We start from the raw sequence: 23984 nt of genomic DNA on the forward strand, positions 1-23984 counted from the left end.
AAAGAGAGCTGTCCCTGAGGTACAGAAACAAACAGACCAAACTGGGCCGGGAAATCAAACCTCAGACTCATTTTAACTCCCATACATAAAAACAGACAGACCCAACATGACAGAGACTCAACAAAACACATTAATACCTGGGTCTGGGAAAAGGCCGTAGACACTTTATAGCACTGCGTCTTCACAAACTGGTATGATATTACAGGAGATGATTGGTGCCGCCACAATAGAGTATAGACCCTTTACTCATATGCCTCTAATGTAGACATAACCCTCTGCTTCTCCAAAATAGCACATTATTTTATCAATGTCTTCCAAGAGATTTGTGAATTCATGTATCCTGTAATACTAAATGATGAATCCTTGTACACGCGTATCATAAGCATATTATTGTTGCCTATGATTATATCCACTGCTTTGTAATGCTATTTTAACAACATGTTCAAATATCCTTTTTTTGTGAACTTCTGATGTTTCTCTCAAGCCACCATTTTGCTATTGACAGACAAAAGTGAAAAAAAAGCTACCCACGTCACAACTACACCACAGTGCCACACAGTGGAGAAGAGAGGAACAACAAACCCCTCTGTAAATAAAATCAATTAATGACTGTTAGATTATGCCACAGAGGGATTTTTATGGGCATGTCCTTTTCCTGTTAAAGTTTGATCACTCTCCAAAGGGATTCATGATTAGTTCAATCTATGTGGTGCTTGATACTCTACAACACTCACAAATCATTCTGCTCAGACATCCAAGTAACTGTCCAGTGTTTCCAGATTTCTATTAAATATGACCTATAATTAATTACAATATGAGTTTAAATCGTTTTCCTTCCAAAAAATGGTTATTAAGCATTTTAAAAAGCAGCTTTTCTGTGTAGGAATGGTGTGGGAGTACCCCAACAACAGAATGGTTTTGGTATATACCGGTCATGCGAGCAGACCGCTGATTGGCCAGCTCATCCTCCTCAGGAGAATGACATCATCCTCTCTGAGGAAATAGCAAGCATTTTCCAAACAGTCTGTTTGAGATACAAGTTTGAGGTGTTTAAAAAAAAAGAAGTTTTTACTCTAATTTATGCTTTTACCACAATATGATTATAGGATGAGTCAACAACATTATTTGGGTGTGAGTTAACAGAATGTGAACTTTTAAAAGTGAGCTTTTTACTGGACAGATACTTTAACATGGAGAAGGAGGATAGACTACCTTCATTGATCCTCTGTGTTCACCTCTCTCAGGTTTATTAGGAAGAATAAATCCTACTGCACGCGTCCTGAGCAGAGCCAGCCAGGGGGCTGTGGGGTAGACAGCAGCCACGGAAGGAACTGTAATAAAAAGAGCCTTGATCCTTGAAGTATCATATTAGTAGACTATGAGTGAGGTAAACAGAGGCAGTCAAGACAACCCACCCAGACCCAGACTCGTTATAGGTCTACATTAACAGGCTGATTTCCCCTGGACCAACGGCCACTCAGCACGCCCCTCAAGTAAAATATTGGCTTCTATAAAACTTCTCCATAAATGGCCAGGCACAATAAATCCAGGGTAGAAATATTACGTGGAACCAATATTTCTCTGGACTCGCTCCAGATTCATAGTAAAACCAAATAGTCGGGATGACCTTACCGTTAAAATATATATTGCAGCAGGAAATAATGGCATTTCTTTCCAATGAAGGCATCCCTGAGAGGGAACAGTTTTCAACCCACTGGAATTCCACTGGTGACAAATCCAATAAAATAGACTATGAATACACTTGCAATAGATGTGGTCACTGTTCATAACAAATGCAATTATGTATTTTTTAAAATATTGAAACAGTTATTGCGTTTAAGAGTAAACCCATCCAAGTCAAATACTGTACATGTTTAAGGACACCTGTTTTTTAAAAAGAGAGCTACTTGTGAAAATTCTGGCTCTGCGCAAACACACACACACACACACACACACACACACACACACACACACACACACACACACACACACACACACACACACACACACACACACACACACACACACACACACACACACACACACACACACACACACACACACACACACACACACACACATTCTTCCGTATACATATACAGTGGAGTCCAAAATTAATGACACCCTCGATAAAGAAGAGCAGTCATGACTGTATAAGATAAATTGTACAAATACTGAGCTATAGTGAGGTCCAAAAGTATGTGTCCCAAAACTTTTGCAGCTCAACTGTAGCTCGGAATTTGAATGATTTATTTTATACTTTCTATTTTCATGTCATTTGACCAAAGCACCGGTTCCAATCCAAGTGCCAATGCCGTTTAGCAAACTCCAAGCGATTACATTTGTCAGACGACATGAAAATACAGCTCTTTGGCCACGCACAACACTGGTGGGTTTGATGTTGAAATAAGAATGCTTAAGCAGAAAAGAACCCCATACCTACTGTAAAATATGGTGGTGGATCTTTTGAGTCTATAGGGCTATTTTGCTTCCGCTGGTCCTGGGGGCCTTGTTCCGGTCAACACCATCGTGAACTTTATCCAGTACCAGGACATGTTAGTCAAAACCTGGCTGCCTCTGCCAGGACCCACTGGGCACAGACGTCAATTCAACATCTATTCCCCTTTGGTTCAACGTAATTTCATTGAAATGACGTGGAAACAACGTTGATTCAACCAGTGTGTGCCGAGTGGGGAGGCTGAAACTTGGCAGCAAGTGAATCTTCCAGTAAGATAATAACCACAAGCATACATCAAAATGGTTTACTTCGTATGGCTGCAATCCCGGTAACGGGATGATATGACAACAGCCAGTGAAAGTGCAGGGCGCCAAATTCAAAACAACAGAAATCTCATAATTAAAATTCCTCAGACATACATGTTTCTTATACCATTTTAAAGGTAATCTTGTTGTTAATCCCACCAAAGTGTCCGATTTCAAATATGCTTTTCAGCGAAAGCACTACAAACGATTATGTTAGGTCACACCAAACCACAATAAGCACAGCCATTTTCCAGCGAAAGATAGCAGTCACAAAAAGCAGAAATATAGCTAAAATTAATCACTAACCTTTGATGATCGTCATCAGATGACACTCATAGGACTTCTTGTTACACAATACATGCATGTTTTGTTTAATAAAGCTCATATTTATGTAAAAAAATCTGAGTTTACATTGGCGCGTTACATTCACTAGTTCCAAAAACATCCAGTGATAGTGCATAGCCACATCGTTTCAACAGAAATACTCATCATAAATGTAGATGATAATACAAGTTATACACATGGAATTATAGATATACCTCTCCTTAATGCAACCGCTGTGTCAGATTTCAAAAAAACTTTACGGAAAAAGCAAACCATGCAATAATCTGAGACGGAGCTCAGAACAAGAAGATTATTTAAGATACTGTTTAAAGGTTTCAGGTAAGAGGTAAGTGGTAAGGAAGGGTTAGAGGTAAGGTTTCAGATGTTTTCAGAAGATGGGCAGTGACTCTGTTGTACCAGCTTCAGGGGGAAGCTGTTTCCACCATTGGGGTCCCATGACAGAGAAGAGCTTGGACTGGGCCGAGTGGGAGCTGCCCTCCCGTATGAGTAGGAGGGCCAAGAGACCTGAGGTGACAGAACAGAGTTGGGTTGGGGTGTAGGGTTTGAGCATAGCCTAAAGGTACGGAGGAGCAGTTCCTCTTGCTGTTCCATAGGTAAGCGCCATTGTCTTGTAGTGGACGCAAACATCGACGGGAAGCCAGTGGAGTGTTTGGATGAGCAGAGGAGCGGGGTGACATGAGAGAACTTGGGAAGGTTGTAAACCAGGCGGGCTGCAGCGTTCTGGATAAATTGGAGGGGTTTGATGGCACAAGCGGGGAGCCCAGAAAACAGCGAGTTGAAGTAGTCCAGACGGGAGAGGACAAGTGCTTGGATTAGGACCTGCGCTGCTTCCTGTGTGAGGTAGGGTCGTACTCTACGGATATTGTTGAGCATGAACAAGCAGGAGTGAGTCAATGCTTTGATAAACATATGTAAATTAAGAATTGATCTAAGAGATATACCATTACAGGAACACAGAGACATATTTCAATATGGTATAGTATTTATCACTGATGTTTTCAAAAGGAGAAAGAGAACATGCAAACCTGATGTTATATTAATCAAAGCAAATGTACAAAGGGAATACATGTTCTACTGTAGAATCCTCCCAATTAGCCCTTCAAATAAGTGGTACACTGTCTGTGATGCTGGCAGCCCAAACCACACTGGTCCTCACTACAAACTCATCTGGACCTGGATCCACAGCAAATCTCCCTTAACAATTATGCAAAAGAATGCAAAGGCCTCTTAGCACACTTACCCACACTTACCCACAGGAAACCTACATTCACTACCTGCTGACAACTGCCGCTAAAACATGCCATTGTTGCTTTGCTAAAAGACACACAACGTGTGTTACAAATTTCACGTTAAGATAATTGCCTCTGGAGGGGTTAGATAGATGCTATGATCAAAACATCCTAATGAGGAGAGCAGGGAGAGGGAAGTTAATGCAGTCCCTCCCTGATGAGGTCATAACCACCCCAACCTGCTTTATGTGTTAATGATGCAACAGCCAGCAATTTTTGGACACTCGTTCCCTTAGTGAAGGGTCGCTTGTCTGTGAGTGGAGGAATAGTCCATTATGAGAAAAGAGAGATAGAGTGATACATAGAGGGGAAAGAGAGAGGGGAGAGAGGATCCAGGCAGAGGACACTGTAGCTACCTAGCTAGTGCTGTGTCTTTAAAACGCCAGGCCCCTCCTCCCTCCACACAGTCAGAGCGGAGCAGCAGAGCAAGTTGTGCTGGCAATAGCCTGAGCCCCACGATAAACCCTGGCATCAGCCTGCCTTCATCCGGCAGTCAGCGAGGACACTTCAGGGCGCAGGGGCAGAGAGACGGGACGGAGAGAGAGTGAGACAGAGAGAGAGAGAGAGAGAGAGAGGCGTCAGGAGCAGCCTCCAGAGGGCTCTGACTGATACAGATCCTCTCCACAGCTCTGTACGCAGTAGCTCTTTCTGCTGTTTCCCGACGCCGGCAGGGTTGATGAGGATGGCGGGTGGCTTCTTCCTTTCCACAGTATCGTCACTAGAGCAACGGTAGCATCAGCATCTACAGCAGCAACAGCTTCAGCCTCAGCATCATCAGTAGCAGCAGCAGCCGGATCTATACTCTGCTGCTGGTCCCTATTCTTCAGCCGCATCCTCTCTCCTGTGTCTAAGAGTGCTGCTGTCAGGGCCGTTCAGCCCACCTCCTCTTCCAACTCCTCCTGTCTCCTCCTCCAGCCTGCCTCCTCCTCCATCCCGCCTCTTCCTCCACATCTCCATCCTCCACATGCTCTCCTTTCTTCCTTCCGTTGAGACACGGCACTGAATGAATTCTTCACCCTCTGACTGGAGCTGCTTTCTCTGGGAAGACAGTAAGTGATGTAGGGAGAGTGAAAGATACAAAGAGAACAAGTGGGGGAGCATGTGCGTGTGTGCGTGCATGTGAGTGTGTGACTGAAAGAGAGAGGAGGGTGTCAGTGTGTGTTTTGATAGAGAGATTGAGACTGCAAGAGAACTAGCAGGATGTGTGTGGCTTGGATGATCCTCCTGTGCATTTAATCAGTCAGTATCACCGAGGAGCATAGACTGTAAGCCCTGGACACAGCTACAGCTGCTGATGTAGAGTGAAGGTAAGTGTGTGTGTGTGTGTGTGTGTGTGTGTGTGTGTGTGTGTGTGTGTGTGTGTGTGTGTGTGTGTGTGTGTGTGTGTGTGTGTGTGTGTGTGTGTGTGTGTGTGTGTGTGTGTGTGTGTGTGTGTGTGTGTGTGTGTGTGTGCGTGTGCGTGTGCGTGTGTTAATGAGAGGAAGGTGGGAGAGTCCTGCTGAGACTAGATGTGTATTTTCATAGCAGCTAAAAAAATCGTAAAGTTCCAGCACCGCAGTTAATTCCTGTCTATCTCCCTGCCTTCCTCCCTCTTCCTCTCTCTTCTCTCTTCCTTGCTCTATTGCTGTTGTGTTCTATTTGCAGTGCTGCTGAGTCTAGAGAGGAGAAAAGAGAGAGGGAACGAGACAGAAAAAGAGAGAGAGGAAGAAAAAAACAACTGCTTTCCTTCCCGTCTCTCCAGGTGTCATGTGTGATTGGCCAGCTTGACCTCTGGCAGTAGCATCAGCCTGGATTCAGTGTGTGTCTCGCACCCCTGCCTGTGCCTGGGCTCCGGCTGTCCCTGGGGACGCGCTACTGGGATTTACCTCTTCCTGCTGGATGGAGATGGCGCAGGGCTTTCTGCCTTTTTGAAAACTGTTCACAGAAGGAGAAATACACAGATAAAAAGAAGGAGGAAATATAATGAATCAATCAGCAGCACAACCAGGCAGACTGCTGGTCTCCCTTAGCAACAACTCAGGGAGACTAAGAGAGAAGTGAATTGTCTCTTCCTATCTTCTCTGGTGTCTGGTTTCTGGGCGCACCCCTGCAGACCAGAGTGGACCAACAGTCGGATCTGAAAGGGCAGGACAAGGGGCACTGCAAGGGCACGAAGGACACGCAAGTCACCCTAACGCCAGGGGAAGGACCCTCCTCTTCCTCCTTTTTCACCGCCTCCTGTTCATCACCATGTTGGTTTGTCATTCTTCCCCTGCACATTCTATTCATTAGTCACATTTTACTCGCTAAGACATCCGTTTATCCTCATTCCTGCCAACTGGAATAAGCCCTGCCACTGAAGAAAATATTGGACATTCTTCACACACACACACCAACAAGCACAGAGAGACTCTCACCCCTCCTCCTACCTTCCTTCATCCTCTCTTTGACGAGAAATGAACAACACATGTCGGTCATCATCTGAGCATAAAATGGATGTGTGCAGAAGTTGCTTTTGATGTGGGCTATTTCTTTATTCCTTCAAGATTAGTTTATTCTCCCGTCACTTCTGAGAGAAAGGGAACACTGCACAGCAGAGGACACAGGAGGAATATCTCTTGTTTTCAAAAGGATTTGTCCTCCTCTCTCCCTAAAAAAGACAGAAGCCAAACTGAGGGAGTATACTTAGATGGCAAAGCTTGTCCCTACTGCCTACCAATAATGTAGACCAAGATCATGAACAAAAAAATAGCAACTGCTGGGAGTTCTACTTTTCTATTATGCTTGGATATTCTGATCTACAGGGGAGGTTGAACATGAACCCCTTGTTCAGCTTGACAACCTGGGATGCACTCTTTTACAGTAACCTGGCTGACACCAAGTCACTGCATCGTACCCGCTAAATAAGATTGTAAAGGGAGGTGAGTGGGAGGGGAAAAGAGCAACTCCCTCATACAGACGATCTAAATAAATATCCTCCTCAGAGACCGATGCAAACGTATACACTGACACATGAGATGAGTACGCTCTCTGGCTCAACACTATTATATAAGGTGTTTTCACAGACACCATCTTAGCTCCTGTTCTTTTCTTCTTCCTCCTGTTCCGTGGATCTAACTTGAGTTTTTTCATGTTTCTTTTGGCTTCATTTTTGATACTATCCATCCTGGAGCCATGGATGGCGGAGGGTAACGCCAGGGGGTTGAGCGCTCAGGCCAGGCAAGGTCTTTTGGCTGTCCAGGGGCTTTTAAGATGTTGAGGTCTCCCTACGTGGCCGGGGCCCCTGTTCGGATCAGTAGCACTGAGGCTCCTCGCGGCCAGAGACATGGACCCCGACTCGGCTCCCCCCCGCCCCTGCCCTCAGCCCGCCAGCCCCTGGCCCCAAGTCGCCCTGTGAAGGATGTCCCTCAGCAGAGCTCCGGCCCGGGACACCTCTGAGACCCCCAGCCAGACCCCCAGAGAACGGATCCGCAGCCACATGAAGATGGTGATCAACCAGCTGGACGGCATTCTCAAAGAGCTCAAGGATGTGGCCAAGGAACTCCGGGAGGTGAGGCACTATAGCGGGCAGCATGCGCCACTGTCTCACCTTACTGGAGACTAGGTTCCGGGGATGGGGGTGGGGGGCTGCGGGGGGGGGATGGGGGGGTAGATGGGGGAGTTACTCCTTGAGAGGATTGCATTGAATGAAGTGTATAGAATGCATTTCACAGAATAGAGATGCTTTAAATTAGGATTTGAACGAGATGACAACACTTTGGCTTTGGTGCAGGTGGCAGGAGAACATCGGTTTCTGCTTCCGTAATTAGAAATACCATCTTCCTTTTGGCATTCAAGGGCTAATTCCGATATCATCAAGTACACAACAATACGTGTCGTTCAGATGTATTCGGCGTCCTATGAAACCCTCTTTAAATAGTGGCTGCAGAAGAAGCAGGGCAGAGCCAGAAATAGGGCTGCAACAGAAACACAGGGGAGAGAAGAGGTGTGCTTAGGTAAGACACAGGACTTGGCACTGCACTAGTTATGTAACCATTTTGTTGTCAGCTGGATTTCTACTGTATTTTCACAACTGCCATGGTAACGCGATGAAAAGATCAGTGCGTGTCTGCATCAAAAAGGGATGAACAAACAGGAAGAATATGTGTGTGGAACGTATAGTGGGTGACTGTGTGGGTCTCTATGGAATGTCTACTGTACTTTCGAAAATTCATTGATATTAGAATGCAGAGTAGATGTGTGTGTATGTGTGTATATTTTTGTGCGTGTCCATGTGTATATACCTGTGTGTGCAATGTGCATACACATGTGTAAATTCAATTAATCTGTACCAGCCCATCACTGGTACAGTAGGTTCAATAGGTTCCTGTAAATCTCGTCAAAAAAGGAAAAAGAGCAAAGGGTTCTTATTAAACCCCTCCTCCATAGGATGTCCTCCCCCCTCTCCCTCCCCCCTCTCCCGCTCTCCCTCCCCCCTCTCCCCCTCTTTCTCCCTCCCCCTCCCCATCTCTCTATCTCTATCTCTCTCAAGAGTAAGTAGTGGCTCTCTGACACATCCCCACTCCAACCCCACCCTGTCTGTAATCAGCTGCCTCCCAACCTCCATCTGATCAGGGGGCCAGGAGTGGGGGGCCGGAGGCACACCCAGTGACCTGGAGACCCAGGGAAGGATAGAGTCCGACCAGAGCAAGGGGAGGGTTGGAGGGCGAGGGGTCATAACTCACTCCATCACCACCACCTTCCCCTGACTTCCCCAGTCTTTCGCCCACTCACCTCACCTCTCCCTCCTTCATGTACTCACATGGGGAGAGGTGCAAAGGCACGGCTCACATCGCTCCGCACCGCTCACACACAGCTCACGCACAGCTCACACACAGCTCACACACAGCTCACACACAGCTCACACACAGCTCACACACAGCTCACACACAGCTCACGCTTCCCTCTGAGCCCAGAAAAACACAACGGGGGCTCTAGTGATTGATGATTATGGGACGCCTGCAAGTGGAATAATGCTGGCTGGAGCTATTTATAAACAAAAACACTAGCTACCTCTGTCTAGCTCTGCCAGCACTAACATATACAGTATTATGGTTCTTATTTCAGAGCCCCAAAAAGGCTTCAATACAGCAGCCGATGTATCATCCGTTCTGAAGGGAACACAAATTGAAATATTGAAATTGGTAGCAAGAAATTGCATTATCCACAACACCAGTAGTGGCGGCAGTATCAATATTTTTCAATTTGCTAATTTATTCCATTGTGGACTGTATTAAATGCAAAACGTTAAAAAACGTTTTTTTAAATGCATTAGTGCTCAATGTACCGGCAGATGCATGGCTGCCTAATGTTCTGGAAAATCTCTCATTCTTGGCCACATGAAATGAATAACATAATAGATAACATCTGTCACATAAATAAATTATGAATTACTGGATCTGTTAAAAAAACGAATAAATAACGGAAGTCAGGGTTGACATGGTGAGTGAAAGTGAACTGGACTGACTGGGTGGTGGATCATCACTCCATGTTGGAGTGTTGAAGCCTGATGGCTTATGGCAGTAGATGTAAAGATCGGATTATCTCTAGAGGTCCGTAGGGAGCTGGGCTGATTTCAGAGCTCCCAGGGTTATAACCAAGCAGAGCTCCCGTCAGTCCACATACTGTATCAACAGCTCATAAGTGACTGTCTCCACAGCCAGGCCTGAACCCTGGTCATACAGGACCAGGACAGTACGTGGCCCTGGGCCCAGCCCTGCATTCAGTATGTGAGTTATCTCAGACATGCTCCATGGCCACAGCAGGGAAGGCTATCGTACCGTCACCCCATGCCTTCACAGAGTTTAGGAGAAGGGGGTTAAGGTAGCGGCACCACGGCAGAGCCAACAGAGAGTGTTTTTGGAAGTGGATCTAAAACGGTCAATTATAGTATAGCTAGACCCACAGCCTTTCCTCATCTCACTTCAGCCATTGGTCTGTGCTGGAGGTGTGAAGACAGGAGAGGAGATGGAGGCATGATACAACAACGTTACATACTATACATAAAACGAAACCAAGCCGTAGAGAAGAAGTCATCATAACAACTGTCAGTTTAGAAGGCAGCGCAATCACATAGAGAGATGCCATTCATCTTATTTACATCCCATTGAGAAATGTATTACAGCAGCTATATACTCGCCGCGCTTCAAGATGTGATGTTTCAAGCATTACCATTCAATTGTGTCACATTTTTGAATCCCATTATGCAATATCACAGAATGAATAAAACAGAATCTAAATGAAGACTCCAAAATGAAATACACTGATAATATAGTCTTCACACATCAACAGCAATAGCAAAGGAATGTTTAAAATCGGGTATCATGTCAACATTACCCTTACAATCTCTGACAGCCCAAAAAATGGAACCAAATGAAAATCACAGCATCCTCTGCTATTTTCAGTGTGAAATATAATGTTTGCTAAAACTGAATCCCAAAGAATAAAAAGCTATTTCAAATAGCTGAGGAACAGCAAATGTAAGAAAACATCCATATTGGGTATTAGAGAGATACAAGACTGGTAAATTGAAAGCATTAAATGAGGCGGTAAGGACAGAACAATTGGAGAGTGGAGGGGAAGAGCAGGCACACTGCAATACAGAGAGAGACGAGTGGTAGGCACGTCTTTAGATGGAACCAAAAGGGAATAGGGAACTGTTATTATGTGGAGCTAGTCATTATGTAGAATCATACGAAGAGCAGAGGACGGAAGATGTCCATGCTCAGTGAGAGGAAAATGCAAATAGGGCGGCCATGAAAACCAGTAGCGAGAATTAACGTAGCTAAAGAGAGGGGTGAAGAAAGAAAGACCGAGAGCAATTATCACTGGAAGAGCAATGTGCACCATTTCCAAGAACTCGGAGTCTGACTGCCCAATCATTGATCTGGGAGAGCAGGACAGCCGTCTCTATCAGTGGTAAGCAGAGGGTCCATGGTAGGGTAGCTAGCTCGCCTAACAGCAGATCCATTTCATAAGCGTGGCTGTGGAGATTGGCTGTTACTGTGCAGTTCCAGTTTGTTCTAGAGACAGGGCATGATTGCATCAGCAGCGTCACTATCCATCTTCTCCCCCAAGCTGTGTCTGTTTCTCTAACAAATGGACAGTTAAGCTAAGCTCGCTATATTGGACTATGCTCATTCACATGCACTGGGTCTGAATATGAATATTGCATTATACAGGCTGGTGATAGAAGCTACCAATTCTCACCGTGGCTCAATGATCCCCGAGCAGCTAGGGCCCCCTCTGATTCATTATTAACAATCAAGGGATCATTGCAAAAATGAAAACGGTCAAAGGAAAATGATCTGATTAGAAAGCAGTTTCCAGGGGAGCACTTTTATGTTTTGTGGCATACTATAAACGGTGCATTGTTTGGGCCCAGTATGATGTGGTGGGAGGAATACAACACATAAACAGCTGGCTGAAGATCAGTCAGAGAGCCACTGAGCCTCCGTCCTGATCCAGTCTGGACTGGGCCCCAGCACCACGTTGGGGGACGGCAAGGGAGTCGGCACACTCGGCGAACTGCCACAGAGCTCAGCACCACTCACATTTGGTCAGGGAGTCACAGGAGTGCCCTAAATCCAAATCAAAGGCTGCTGTTTCTGCATGGGACGTCTATCCTCTCCTCTGTTTGCACCGACGGTGCCACCATGGCAGGCCAGCCAGGGACGAGGCCACCTGACAGCTGTAGTGTCAAAGGTTGGACACTAGGTGTGCAGTCACAGTGACACTGCTTGCCTAGCAGCACAATTATGACAATTGTAAATTGGTGCACCAACCCAACCTCTCAGGTCTGAAAAAAAGATGATCAGTGTGAGAACAGGTGCCTTAATTGGAAAGGTCTTTGTTGAATAAAAAAGAAAATATACAGTGTATGTGTTAAAAAGATGCCCCTGTGGCCACAAACTAATCATGTGTTAGCGCTGCAGGTGGTGATGCTGGTTTCCTTTAGTTTACCTGAGCCCACTTATCACAAATTACAATCAGTCTCTGTGCCCTGGTGGACCGTTTCCCAGAAAGCAACTGTTTCCATTTCCCTGCCAGTTCCCTACTGTAGGTTGACTGCCCAGTCTACCCTGGCCTGCTCTAGTGCTCTCCAGTGAGGGTGCCCCAGTCCAGCACCCTGGTAGCGACTAGCGAGGCAATTTACTGCAGATTAACGGCAGGATTTGGCCAAGCTAAGGGGCTGGAGAAACGCTCACCAGCCGCCCTGCGGGCACGTGGATTTCACTGGGCAATGCTGAAGGCTTACCGTCACCTCTGAGAGGGGATAGGATCATTAAACCTGCCACAACTGGGCCAAAGGGTTTCCTATAGATAGCTTCACGTCCAACCAGAGATAAAACAGCAGTGATGCAATACTAGGTCAATTTGTTCCTCCTTGTTTGACCTCCTATGTGTGCTGAAATTAAATTCTCAAATTTAACTTGGTGATATTATGCCTCCAGCAAAGTTCCTTAAATTCCACACATGAACAACACGACAGAGTCACTTCAATATCTTCTGTATTGACTTCAGTCAGCAACCCCCCCCCCCCCCACCCTCCATCTCCATACCTGTGTTCCTCAGTCAGTGTCACGTGACCCGGAAGTGACCTTTGGATGGACCTCATTGACCAGTAGCCAGGCTAGTTCCTCCTCAGAATGACCCATAACGCTCCTATAATAAAACAGAGAGACACTTTAGCAGTGGGACATAAAGAGTTAAAGCTTTAGTGGCTTCTAACCTTGAGAGGGAGCTGTGGAGAGGAGAGAGAAAAGAAAACTGCACCAGGCTGGCATACCGTTCCCCTGAGCCAAGCACCGCTGTGGTGCTATAGCTACTTTAAGATGCAGGGCCAGTGTGTTGACCAGCCCAGCATGCCTGTAAAACCCAGTGGATTAGCTGGCTCTTTGAGCTCTCCTTTTCTGTGGACCCTGCACTCAGCATAGATGATAATGAAAGTTCCTGGTTATAGCCCAGGCGAGGTACGAAATTGGCCCTTATATCAAAGCAGTCATCATACCAAATCAACCTGGTAAGCCACATATCTTTTCTACAATGCCAGCTATCTGTGACTAGATACCATTACATGAGGTAGAGGATTGAGGGGGCTTGCTATGCATCTTTGTACATAATGTGAGGCTGCAACCCTTCCCCTTCCTCCAGGGGAGGATAAAGGAGAGAGAGGGGAGGGAGAGAGCGAGAGAGAGAGATAATGGTTCCTCCTGCTGTACAGGCTGGCGACAGACCGGTTGAAACAGCTTATATCAATTGTTGCAATTGTGCTTGTGGGCGTTTTTAGGATTGTTTTTGGCCTATCTTTGAGCTGTGAATAAAACCAGTGGGCTGTAGTTAATGGTGTGAAAAATGGCATCCATTGAAGTGGACAAGCAAGCCCCAGGAATAGAATAGCTACATTACTTGATTGTCTCTGAGCATATTGTACATACGCTGACAAAACCATTTTCATTGGACTTCCAGTGAAATTTCTGTAAGGTTGAATGTCACTGCACTGAAAGGGCACAAATACCCAAGAAGAAATTGGAGACATGTAGGTTATGAATGTGTCTAAAAGAATAGCAACCCAAATTAATACAGTAGGTGACCTACTTCTCAAGAGAACAATTTTTCTCTCCATCGGCTGTACCAGGAAAACGCTAAGGGCAGCTAGATCACTATTACATTATGGTTCATTGTGACAGACTGAGGAACCTACAGTATTCACGTGGTTTTGGCCAAACTATTAATATCTGCTTTGCTCTGATTGGGTATCATGCATCGACCCAGTTTAGAATGAGCCTATAATGTGATTGTTCTGAGAAGCCCAACGTCATATCAAAAGCTTTAACAGCAGGCAACCAAGCATCTGCGGCCTCAAACATTTAAAAACCTTTCAATCAGGCATTTGATTCATTTGATCAATTCTGGCAATTCTGTTATAGGCCTACCAGACAGGGCATGCATTGTCTGGTTCTTTTCCGGTTTTATGAATGTTTTTGATGATTCACACTGGAGTGCCCTTTAAGTGAGACATTCCACTCCATTCATATCCTCTCATCTGGCGCCAAACTCAGCATATTCCTTTTTTTGTTTTCAAGCACATTGCTTTTACTAAAATGTTTGTAGACTAATATGCATTGCAGTTGTTATACAGAATAGATTATGTCCTGATACAGTGGAAGTCGAAAGTTTACATACACTTAGGTTGGAGCCATTAAAACTCATTTCTCAACCACTCCACAAACTTCTTGTTAACAAACTATAGTTTTGGCAATTTGGTTAGGACATCTACTTCATGCATGACATAAGTAATTTTCCCAACAATTGTTTACAGACAGATTATTTCACTTATAACTCACTGTATCACAATTCCAGTGGGTCAGAAGTTTACATACACTAAGTTGACTGTGCCTTTAAACAGCTTGGAAAATTCAGAAAATTATGTCATGGCTTTAGAAGCTTCTGATAGGCTAATTTACATTATTTGAGTCAATTGGAGGTGTTACTGTGGATGTATTTCAAGGCCTACCTTCAAACTCAGTGCCTCTCTGCTTGACATCAAAAGAAATCAGCCAAGACCTCAGAAAATAAATTGTGGACCTCCACAAGTCTGGTTCATCCTTGGGAGCAATTTCCAAACGCCTGAAGGTACCATGTTCATCTGTAAAAACAATAGTACTCAAGTATAAACACCATGGGACCATGCAGCCGTCATACCTCTCAGGAAGGAGACGCGTTCTGTCTCCTAGAGATGAACGTACTTTGGGGACGAAAGGTGCAAATCAATCCCAGAACAACAGCAAAGGACCTTGTGAAGATGCTGGAGGAAACAGGTACAAAAGTATCTATATCCACAGTAAAATGAGTCCTATATCGACATAACCTGAAAGGCCGCTCAGCAAGGAAGAAGCCACTGCTCCAAAACCGCCATAAAAAAAGCCAGACTACGGTTTGCAACTGCACATGGGGACAAAAATCGTACTTTTTGGAGAAATGTCCTCTGGTCTGATGAAACAAAAATAGAACTGTTTGGCCATAACGACCATAGTTATGTTTGGAGGGAAAAAGGGGGAGGCTTGCAAGCCGAAGAACACCATCCCAACCGTGAAGCATGGGGGTGGCAGCATCATGTTGTGGTGGTGCTTTGCTACAGGAGGGACTGGTGCACGTCACAAAATAGATGGCTTCATGAGTAAGGAAAATTATGTCGATATATTGAAGCAACATTTCAAGACATCAGTCAGGAAGTTAAAGCTTGGTCGCAAATGGGTCTTCCAAATGGACAATGGCCCCAAGCATACTTCCAAAGTTGTAGCAAAATGGCTTAAGGACAACAAAGTCAAGGTATTGGAGTGGCCATCACAAAGCCCTGACCTCAATCCTATAGAAAATTTGAAGGCAGAACTGAAAAAGCGTGTGCGAGCAAGGAGGCCTACAAACCAGACTCAGTTACACCAGCTCTGTCAGGAGGAATGGGCCAAAATGCACCCACGTTATTGTGGGAAGCTTGTGAAAGGTTACCCGAAACGTTTGTCCCAAGTTAAACAATTTAAAGGTAATTCTACCAAATACTAATTGAGTGTATGTAAACTTCTGACCCACTGGGAATGTGATGAAAGAAATAGAAGCTGAAATAAATCATTCTTTCTACTATTATTCTGACATTTCACATTCTTAAAATAAAGTGGTGATCCTTTACTGACCTAAGACAGGGAATTTTTACTAGGATTAAGTGTCAGGAATTGTGAAAAATTGAGTTTAAATGTATTTGGCTAAGGTGTATGTAAATTTCCGACTTCAGCTGTATGTTGTAATGTATTATGTATTGGTCATTAATATGACAACTATTGAGAACTATTCATTGTGAAGGGAATTGTTAATTGATTAAATACCTGTTTAGGGCTTTTAACATGTTCAGGTGCTCATTTTCAACCCCTTGAGTTGATGTCAGCATGGAAATCAAATTAGCATAATAAAGAAATCCCCATCAAACTCTGTCTGTTTAAGCTAGAGATATATTTTTTGCATGAGTTGCGTCTCAATCCACCCCATCCGCCAATGTCCGCTTCTGTGGTGGAAGGTGGCAGGGCTACAGCGCTGTTCGCCAGACCAGGACACATCCCGAAAATCGGTCTTCTCACAAAAACTTTTGCGGAGTCCGAACGGTTTGGGCTTGAAAGTTGAGACTGTCACAAACGTGATGGTATTCTCCGTTTTGCTCTAGGACCCCCACAAGCTTCACGGGACTCGTCTGAAGTTGGTACTGGCAATGTGCCAACTTCTGTCTGCAGTGTCCGAACAGTTTGGGCTACAAACTAATGTGACCCCACCATCAGAAGTTGAGCCCCTTACGAACACGCACACGGCGGACAAAAAATTGGACGAATTGGATAGGACATTTCCACGTCAACGGTATATGGGTCATTCCACGCAAAAAAAAATATCCGAAAAGCTTTTTTAAATCTCTCAGATATAGGACAGACACTTCAAATCATACTTCCTTTTTTTAATGTTCTTGTTTGCTTTGTTATTTTTTGTTGTTGAGGGGGTTACAGGTACAGTATTCATGTTAATTTACACACTTTATACCAAACTGTATGTACTCATAGGCTGCCACATTAAATAATAAAAAGGTAAGAAATACATACAGAGAAATTATCATATTGATCACACAGGATTTTGTACTAATAAAATTGGTATGTAAAGAAAAATAAACAAAAAGAGGTGGGCTTACACCCCCAACCCCCCCCCCCCCCCAGTCCAACATGTCTCCATCCAATCCCCCACATCCAACGAAATCCCCCCCACGCTAAATATCCTTTAGATTAATTTTTAGACTGTTTTGCCATGTAGAATGTGGTTTGTAAAGCATTTCTGTGGGCTAATAGTACTAGAGGGTTTTTAAGAGAGTTTAGGCTGGAGTGACATGTTGTCCCAGGGTTCTGCTAAACTCAGCTGTGGAAGCAATTTTTTCTGCCTCATCTACAGGTGCTGAACCTAATTTGAAGGCACAATGCCTTAGCTTCAGTGAATGGGCAGTTTTGTTTATCTGTTTGTTATTAAGTGTACGTCTATGTCAGTGTTTGTCAACGTCTTGTACATATTTTTGGAAGCAGCTTTTTTCACCTTCTGTAACGTTCGTCGTTAAGGGTAGACCAAGGCGCAGCGTGATTTGGGTTCATCATACTTTATTTAAATGTGAACCAGCGAAAATAAAATATAAACACAACGAACGAAAAGCTTCGTCGTGCAAAATACATGCAACCAAACAAAGACAAGATCCCACAACTGAAGGTGGGAAAAAGGGCTGCCTAAGTATGATCCCCAATCAGAGACAACGATGGACAGCTACCTCTGATTGGGAACCATACTAAGAAAAAGAAAACATAGATATACAAAAACTAGAGTACCCACCCTAGTCACACCCTGACCTAACCAAAATATAGAGAATAAACAGGGATCTCTAAGGTCAGGGCGTGACACCTTCTCCACCTGTAAATACGCAGCCATAATTATTGTCACCCTTGGTAAAGATTAGCAAAAAAGACCATGTAAAATAAAATAATACAAATACTGAGCTATATTGTATGCTCCAAAACATTTGGGAATTCTATTATTTTATGTTAATACAATTGCTCAGATAAAATGATTTTGTTTATAAATTAATTTAAAGAAAAAAAAATAGAGGTCAAAATTATTGTCACCCCAATTTTCAATACTCTAGCACCCTTGCAAGGATAAGGACACTGAGCCTTAAATGTTTTATGAGATTGGAGAAGACATTGGGAGGGATCTTAAACCTCCTTCCTTCTTACTGAATCTTTCCAGATCCTTGATATCCTACGTCTGTTCTTATGGGCTACTTTCTTCAATTCAAACCACTAGTTTTCAATAGGGTTTAAGTCTGGAGACTGCAAAATGTTGATATTGTGGTCAATTAACCATTTCTTTGTGATTTTGATTCATGCTTGGGGTTATTGTCTTGCTGGAAGATCCACTTGTGGCCAACTGCCTCCTGGCAGAGACAACCAGGTTTTTGGCTAAAATGTCCAAGTACTTTGTAAAGTTCATGATGCCATTGACCTTAACTCCATTGGTCCCTTTTTGAGTGAAGAAAAAGCTCACATTGAAGAAAAAGCTCACATTTTCTTTTAAGGGCTACAAGTAGAACACAAAACGATTTGACATAAACAGTTGCATTCATGAGTTATATTGAAAAATGTCAAAAAACATATCAGGTCCGCCGAGCTTCAAATGATCTCCAACTAGTCAGTGACAACTGTGTAGAGTTTGGAGTTTGTGACAGCATCTACGTGAGCGTATTACAGTATTATAGACACTTTGTCCTGGGATTTCCTATGATCTTCTATGTAGACGAACCGTTTACATTCTAACGATTCTTGTGTGGCTCTGTGTCGTTATCCTCACAAGGGTAGGGTGCTGGTGTACTGAAAACAGGCGTGCCAATAATTATGTGTTGTTTATTTTACACAGTATTTTTTGCTCATCTTCATCAAGGGTGCCAATAGTTATGGACCTGACTGTATACCACCATTTTGCACCTGAATCCTAATGCTTCACACCCTCCTGACAACACCATATGGTCCACTATTCTACAATGTTTCAGTAACATTTTAGCAGGCCAACAATACTGTTATACCTTTTTATAATGTCGTTCACAACATCTCGTAAAATCCCCTTGAACGCCCCTCCAACCGGTGATTATTAGTAACCTCTGAAGTCATTTGTCAATAAGACAGCAAGCATGGCAGCAGCTTCAGCAGTTTTTGTTAGTAGTAAGAACAAAATACAAATTGTTAATACACAATTGATTCCGTTCATCTTCCTATTGATTTAAAAAGTGAAAGCAGGTTTTTATGAGCGGAAAATATTTAAAAAAAATCACAAGCCTTTCAATGACCTCCATGTTTGATGGCATTTCCAAGTACAAGCACGTGAATGCACCCAACTCAATAATTATGACTTCACAACTGAAATTTATCACAGTTGGTTATGAACGCAACATTATTCCCAGAATCCCCAAACTTAAATGTCATTCATTACCTAATTTCTATTCTTGAGTAGCCTGTGTGCATATTTAGTCTAAGTAGGGTCTTAGAAGGCAGGGGGGAGTTTCCTAAAACCTCTGAAGCACTAAAATCATTTGAAATCTATTGGTAGGCAAACTTAGTCTTAGTTCACAAACGTTTTGAGAAACCCACCTCAGATCAGTTGATAGAGATAGGTGTACAATTGTTGACTGACTGCAGGAGCATGGGCCTGGAACTTCAGCCAGACATTTCCTTCCACCCAGAGAGAGAGAGAGAGATCCAAGCCTCCTCTCTCTCTGACTATTTATATGCTGCTGTAACCTTGTGGTAGCAGTCACACTCCGCCTGCCACCTGGCTCCGCATGGATGACTGCCACCACTGTCATTGTCAATAGTGTTCAGATGCAGGCGTCAGCTGCGTGCGGGCAGGCAGGAGACCAGGCGGGACGGTGGGGAGGGAGATGAAAGATGCACAGACAGACGAGGGGACAGATTAATTATTCAGGGACACAGGTAAGAGCAGACAGCGGGGAAGGATGTGTCAACAAGCTGTTTTGATGATTCATATTTGTGTCCCGGATCATTTGACAGTGGTGGTGAGGGTATGAAAGGGCATTAGGGTTTCGTGTGTACTCAGTCACCCTCTAACAGTCACCTGCTCACCTCCACCTTCAGTGAACCTAGACTCACCCCAACCCGCGACAGGGCCACGAGCACAGCCTTCATACCAAGTCCCTCTCTGCCTACACTCTTACATCTGCAGGCTGGAAGTGAATATTTGGTTATATTGTATCTGTGTTGTTAATAGTCTAGGGTGAGTTGAGCTGACTTCCAGGTGGCATGGCAGAATTTATGCAGGATCTCTAGGGGGTGCACACACACCCCCTGCTAAAGTGACATGCCATTTTATATGTAAAGCTACAGAGGCTGACAAGAGACTGACAAGAAAAGCAGCTCCACTGTCCTCATTTCAACAATGACTCACGTCTTCCTTGCCTTGCTCTTGGTTCTGGTGCAGAGATTATTCAGTGGAAATTATATAGCTAGCTGATGGAGATATTGCAAGAATGACTTAATGTGTTCTGATTTTGGGGGTGAAACAAATAATAAGTCGCTCACTTTGCAGCTGTGTCAGCAAGTAAAGCGGAGGTACAGTAATATTTTTAGCGCGCCAACCGTTTCCCATTCTTCCTGTACTATCACTGATCATGTTCTTACACGTAAAACGTCCATCCGTGGCATTAGGTTGCCTGAGTCGTTAATCAATACAGTGGGAGTAGAGAGGGATATGGATAGATGTAGAAGCACACGGTGGCGAGGGTGGGGAATGATGGAGGTTTAGGGGTATCATGACTACAATGACCCTCACAGAGCTAAATCTTCTCCCCCTGTCAAATAAATCTCAGCCCCTGACCCAGAGCTTTCACTTGATTATTCATTCTGTGTGCTCTTGTCACTTGCCAAAAGGCAAACTACATGACTCATTGGCAGAGCGTTTAAAGTCTAGCTGTCCTTGTTTGGCTGAGAGCTGCTGCAATTGACATGGGATGAAATAAAGGATGGAGGGATGGGGGTTGGGGCAGGCCACAACAATGCAATGGACATCTCCACTGTGCTAATGTCATGGGTTGAATTATAAACCCCAGAATCAGCTGTTACTGTTGGCAGAGCAGAAAGTCCAGGGTGATGAAGTGCTTTGCCCAAAGTCAGGATTTTTGGCTTGGGTGAAGAGACCCAGGTCAACACATTGTTGTGTTTGGGGGTCGGTTTGTATCAGCATAAAAAACAAAGAGCAGGCTACATGGGGACAATGGCACAGCATCAGATCATATGTACTGAACGAGGCTGCAAGTGTGCAGACAGTAGACATGTGAAAAACTGTGAAAAACAGAGAAAGGACAAGATAATGTGTGTGTGTGTGAGAGAGAGAGAGAGAGAGAGAGAGAGAGAGAGAGAGAGAGAGAGAGAGAGAGAGAGAGAGAGAGAGAGAGAGAGAGAGAGAGAGAGAGAGAGAGAGAGAGAGAGAGAGAAGCTTATCTCTGGCTGCAGGCAGCAGTTACTCCCAGAACCATGCCTGGGACCAGGAGGGGGGGTCAGCATGTTTCAGTCTACAGTTCTATGGATGTGTCAGTGGCAGACGCATGACAATAAAAACTGGGCCTGACTATTAAACACCTGTTATTCCTGAATCCACACTGGGAATTCACAGCAGTCGCTGCCTTCCTGATACAGGATTTAGTAGACAAAAATAATCTCACTGTTGATGCTGACAAAACTAAGGTCTTTATGAATGTACTCACGTATTTGAAACTGCAAAAGCATGATTGTTTTTCATGTTAAGTAGAGCTGTTCAAGTATTGAGGGCAGATATACTTTTTTATGCCTTTAACATGCATACGTTACATTCACTTTTACAGCGCACCAAATCCATATCCACCCATCCATTTAGTCTCAACCTCACTTGTGTGTGCCATGGTTGACTTTGCAAAAATAGCATAACTCTATCCTTTCCCATCTGCCATGGACCATAAGAAAAGCAGGTTAATTGATTTGTTAGGGAACAATCGAGTGGTGACATAAATGCGAGTTACCCAATCAACAATCAGTCTGCGTCTGTAGTCATGCTAATCAGGTAAATCCGGACGTGGTCATGAACTGCAGGTTAGTTTGGGTTGTTGACTTGTCCTGCATGCTCAACTCATGGAGCATTATGCATTCAGTGAAGTGCCCACATTCCCCAATTAATTTCCTTAACGAGCCTTGATGTGAGCAGCAATGTTATCTTTTCCCATTTGCTATGTAAATGACATCCTCATCTTTCTACTTATCATACCATGTTGGTAAGATCAATGAGAGATTTATTGGGAGCTCGGTCCTGCAGAGTGATGAATGAACAGCAAAGCTGCCATTTTGGTCTCGCATCTTTGATTCATCCAAAAAGGCAAACGGATGCCATCTGTATAGTGCATCAAATATGTTCATGTTCTTTCTTTGAATTGAATCAAGTTATTAGGTAAAGAAGAGTTGTAGAGAGAGTTAAAATGACATATAGCCTTTTTAAGAATTGTGGTGCAGTGCAGAGCAGTATTTGGGGTATTTTTATAAAGGCGTTGGTCTTTGGTTAGGACTTAGAAGAAAATGGTGTGTGAAGAACAAAAGACAGTGGTGCTGATGTAGGGATGATGTAAATCTGCACAACGGGAAAAACACAACGTGAGAGACAGTCAGGAGTGGTGTCTGTTTTAAAAGCTTGTTTGACAGGGCTTTACCTTGACACCAACAGGAGACACTGTGTCCTTTGCACGCACGCTAGCTGTAAATGTCTCTGTAAATGTCTCACACACTCCTTTCCAGCAACACTAATTGATGCCTGTGGCAAAAAGAATCTTCAGCGTTGTAGGCTATGACACCTTTGCAGAAGGTTTTCACTGGCACGCAATTCACACACCGTCAAAAACTTTCTCCAACTGCCTGGACCAGCGGCAGAAGGCAGGACGGCCAGCCAGACAACTGGACCAGGTTGACCATTACTTCTTCTGACTGCTGATTGCTAGGACAGAACTTTGCCTCCTTTCAAAAGTGTCCTGAGCCCCAAATGCTGCAGAAAAGGTGGCAGAGAGACTATGGCAGGAAGTGTCTTAAGACTCTCTAAATCTCAGCCCAGTTCAACACAAACTGTTCTTAACTTAAATTCTGCAGAAAAATTGGCAGAGAGACTATGGCAGCCATGCTCTCAGACTTGTTAAAGTGAAGGGCATATCTCTGGATGATTGACTAGATGATACTGTATACGGTCTCACTCTGGCCTCTCCTAGCTGCAGAAGGGAGGGATGAAGGGGCCGTGTGGGGCTTTCCCTCCCCAGGGCTCCGGAGGTTAAGAGCTCTGGGTTCTGGTTTGAAGAGTGGAGCAGAGCTCTGGAGACATGGTGTCTAGTTAGAACGAGGCCTAGTGTGGAGAGTGTCTAGGTAGAATGAGGCCTAGTGTGGCGACAGAGTATCTAGTTGCCCAGGTAGCACATTTGGTTTCTTGAACGTTGTGGGAATGTACATTTTTGGTTTCCCATTGGTTCTGGGAACGAAGCCATAAGTTACCTGATGGTTAAAACGAAACGTTTTTAAACGTTCTGAGAACGGATGTGAAATTTTGGTCTGTTCTGGGAATGTACATTTTTAGGTTGCAGGGAGGGTTTGATAACGCTATTCTGTGGTTCCTTGAAAGATTTCCTGGGATGTTTTATTAACTTTATGAGAACAAAAATGATAGGTTATTTGAAGGTAATTAAATAACGTTCTGAACATGTTTCAAGAAGAATTTACAAAGCTGTTCATTTTAGACTATTCAAACAGACCCTATTTAAAAAGAAAACAAGCACTCATTGAGATCAGGTGTGGCCAGTTAGTTGGTGCGGCCAACACACCTGAACAAACTTAACATGAGAGGATAGAGAGAGTTTTGTTGATAATGAGAATGGAATGTAGATGTTTTTAAATAACAATCTTACAAAGGTTATTTAGGCGCATTAACACTGCA

The 23984-nt window shown here is 44.1% G+C and overlaps 1 protein-coding gene across 2 annotated transcripts in view; it reads left to right on the forward strand.

The window, feature by feature from the left end:
• Positions 1–4787: 4787 nt before the first annotated feature.
• LOC139575982 (inhibitory synaptic factor 1-like) overlaps positions 4788–23984 on the forward strand; it is a 60244-nt gene continuing 41047 nt past the window's right edge. The window contains exons 1-2 of one of the 2 annotated variants that reach the window (XM_071401516.1): positions 4788–5446; positions 6042–7926. In XM_071401516.1, coding sequence (XP_071257617.1) covers positions 7777–7926 — 150 coding nt within the window. In that variant the 5' untranslated portion in view covers positions 4788–5446; positions 6042–7776. The remainder of the gene's footprint in view (positions 5447–6041; positions 7927–23984) is intronic. The other variant, XM_071401518.1, reaches the window with a different exon arrangement.

The sequence above is a fragment of the Salvelinus alpinus genome, chromosome 5 (genome assembly GCF_045679555.1).
Source record: "Salvelinus alpinus chromosome 5, SLU_Salpinus.1, whole genome shotgun sequence".
Classification (NCBI taxonomy): Eukaryota; Metazoa; Chordata; class Actinopteri; order Salmoniformes; family Salmonidae; genus Salvelinus; species Salvelinus alpinus.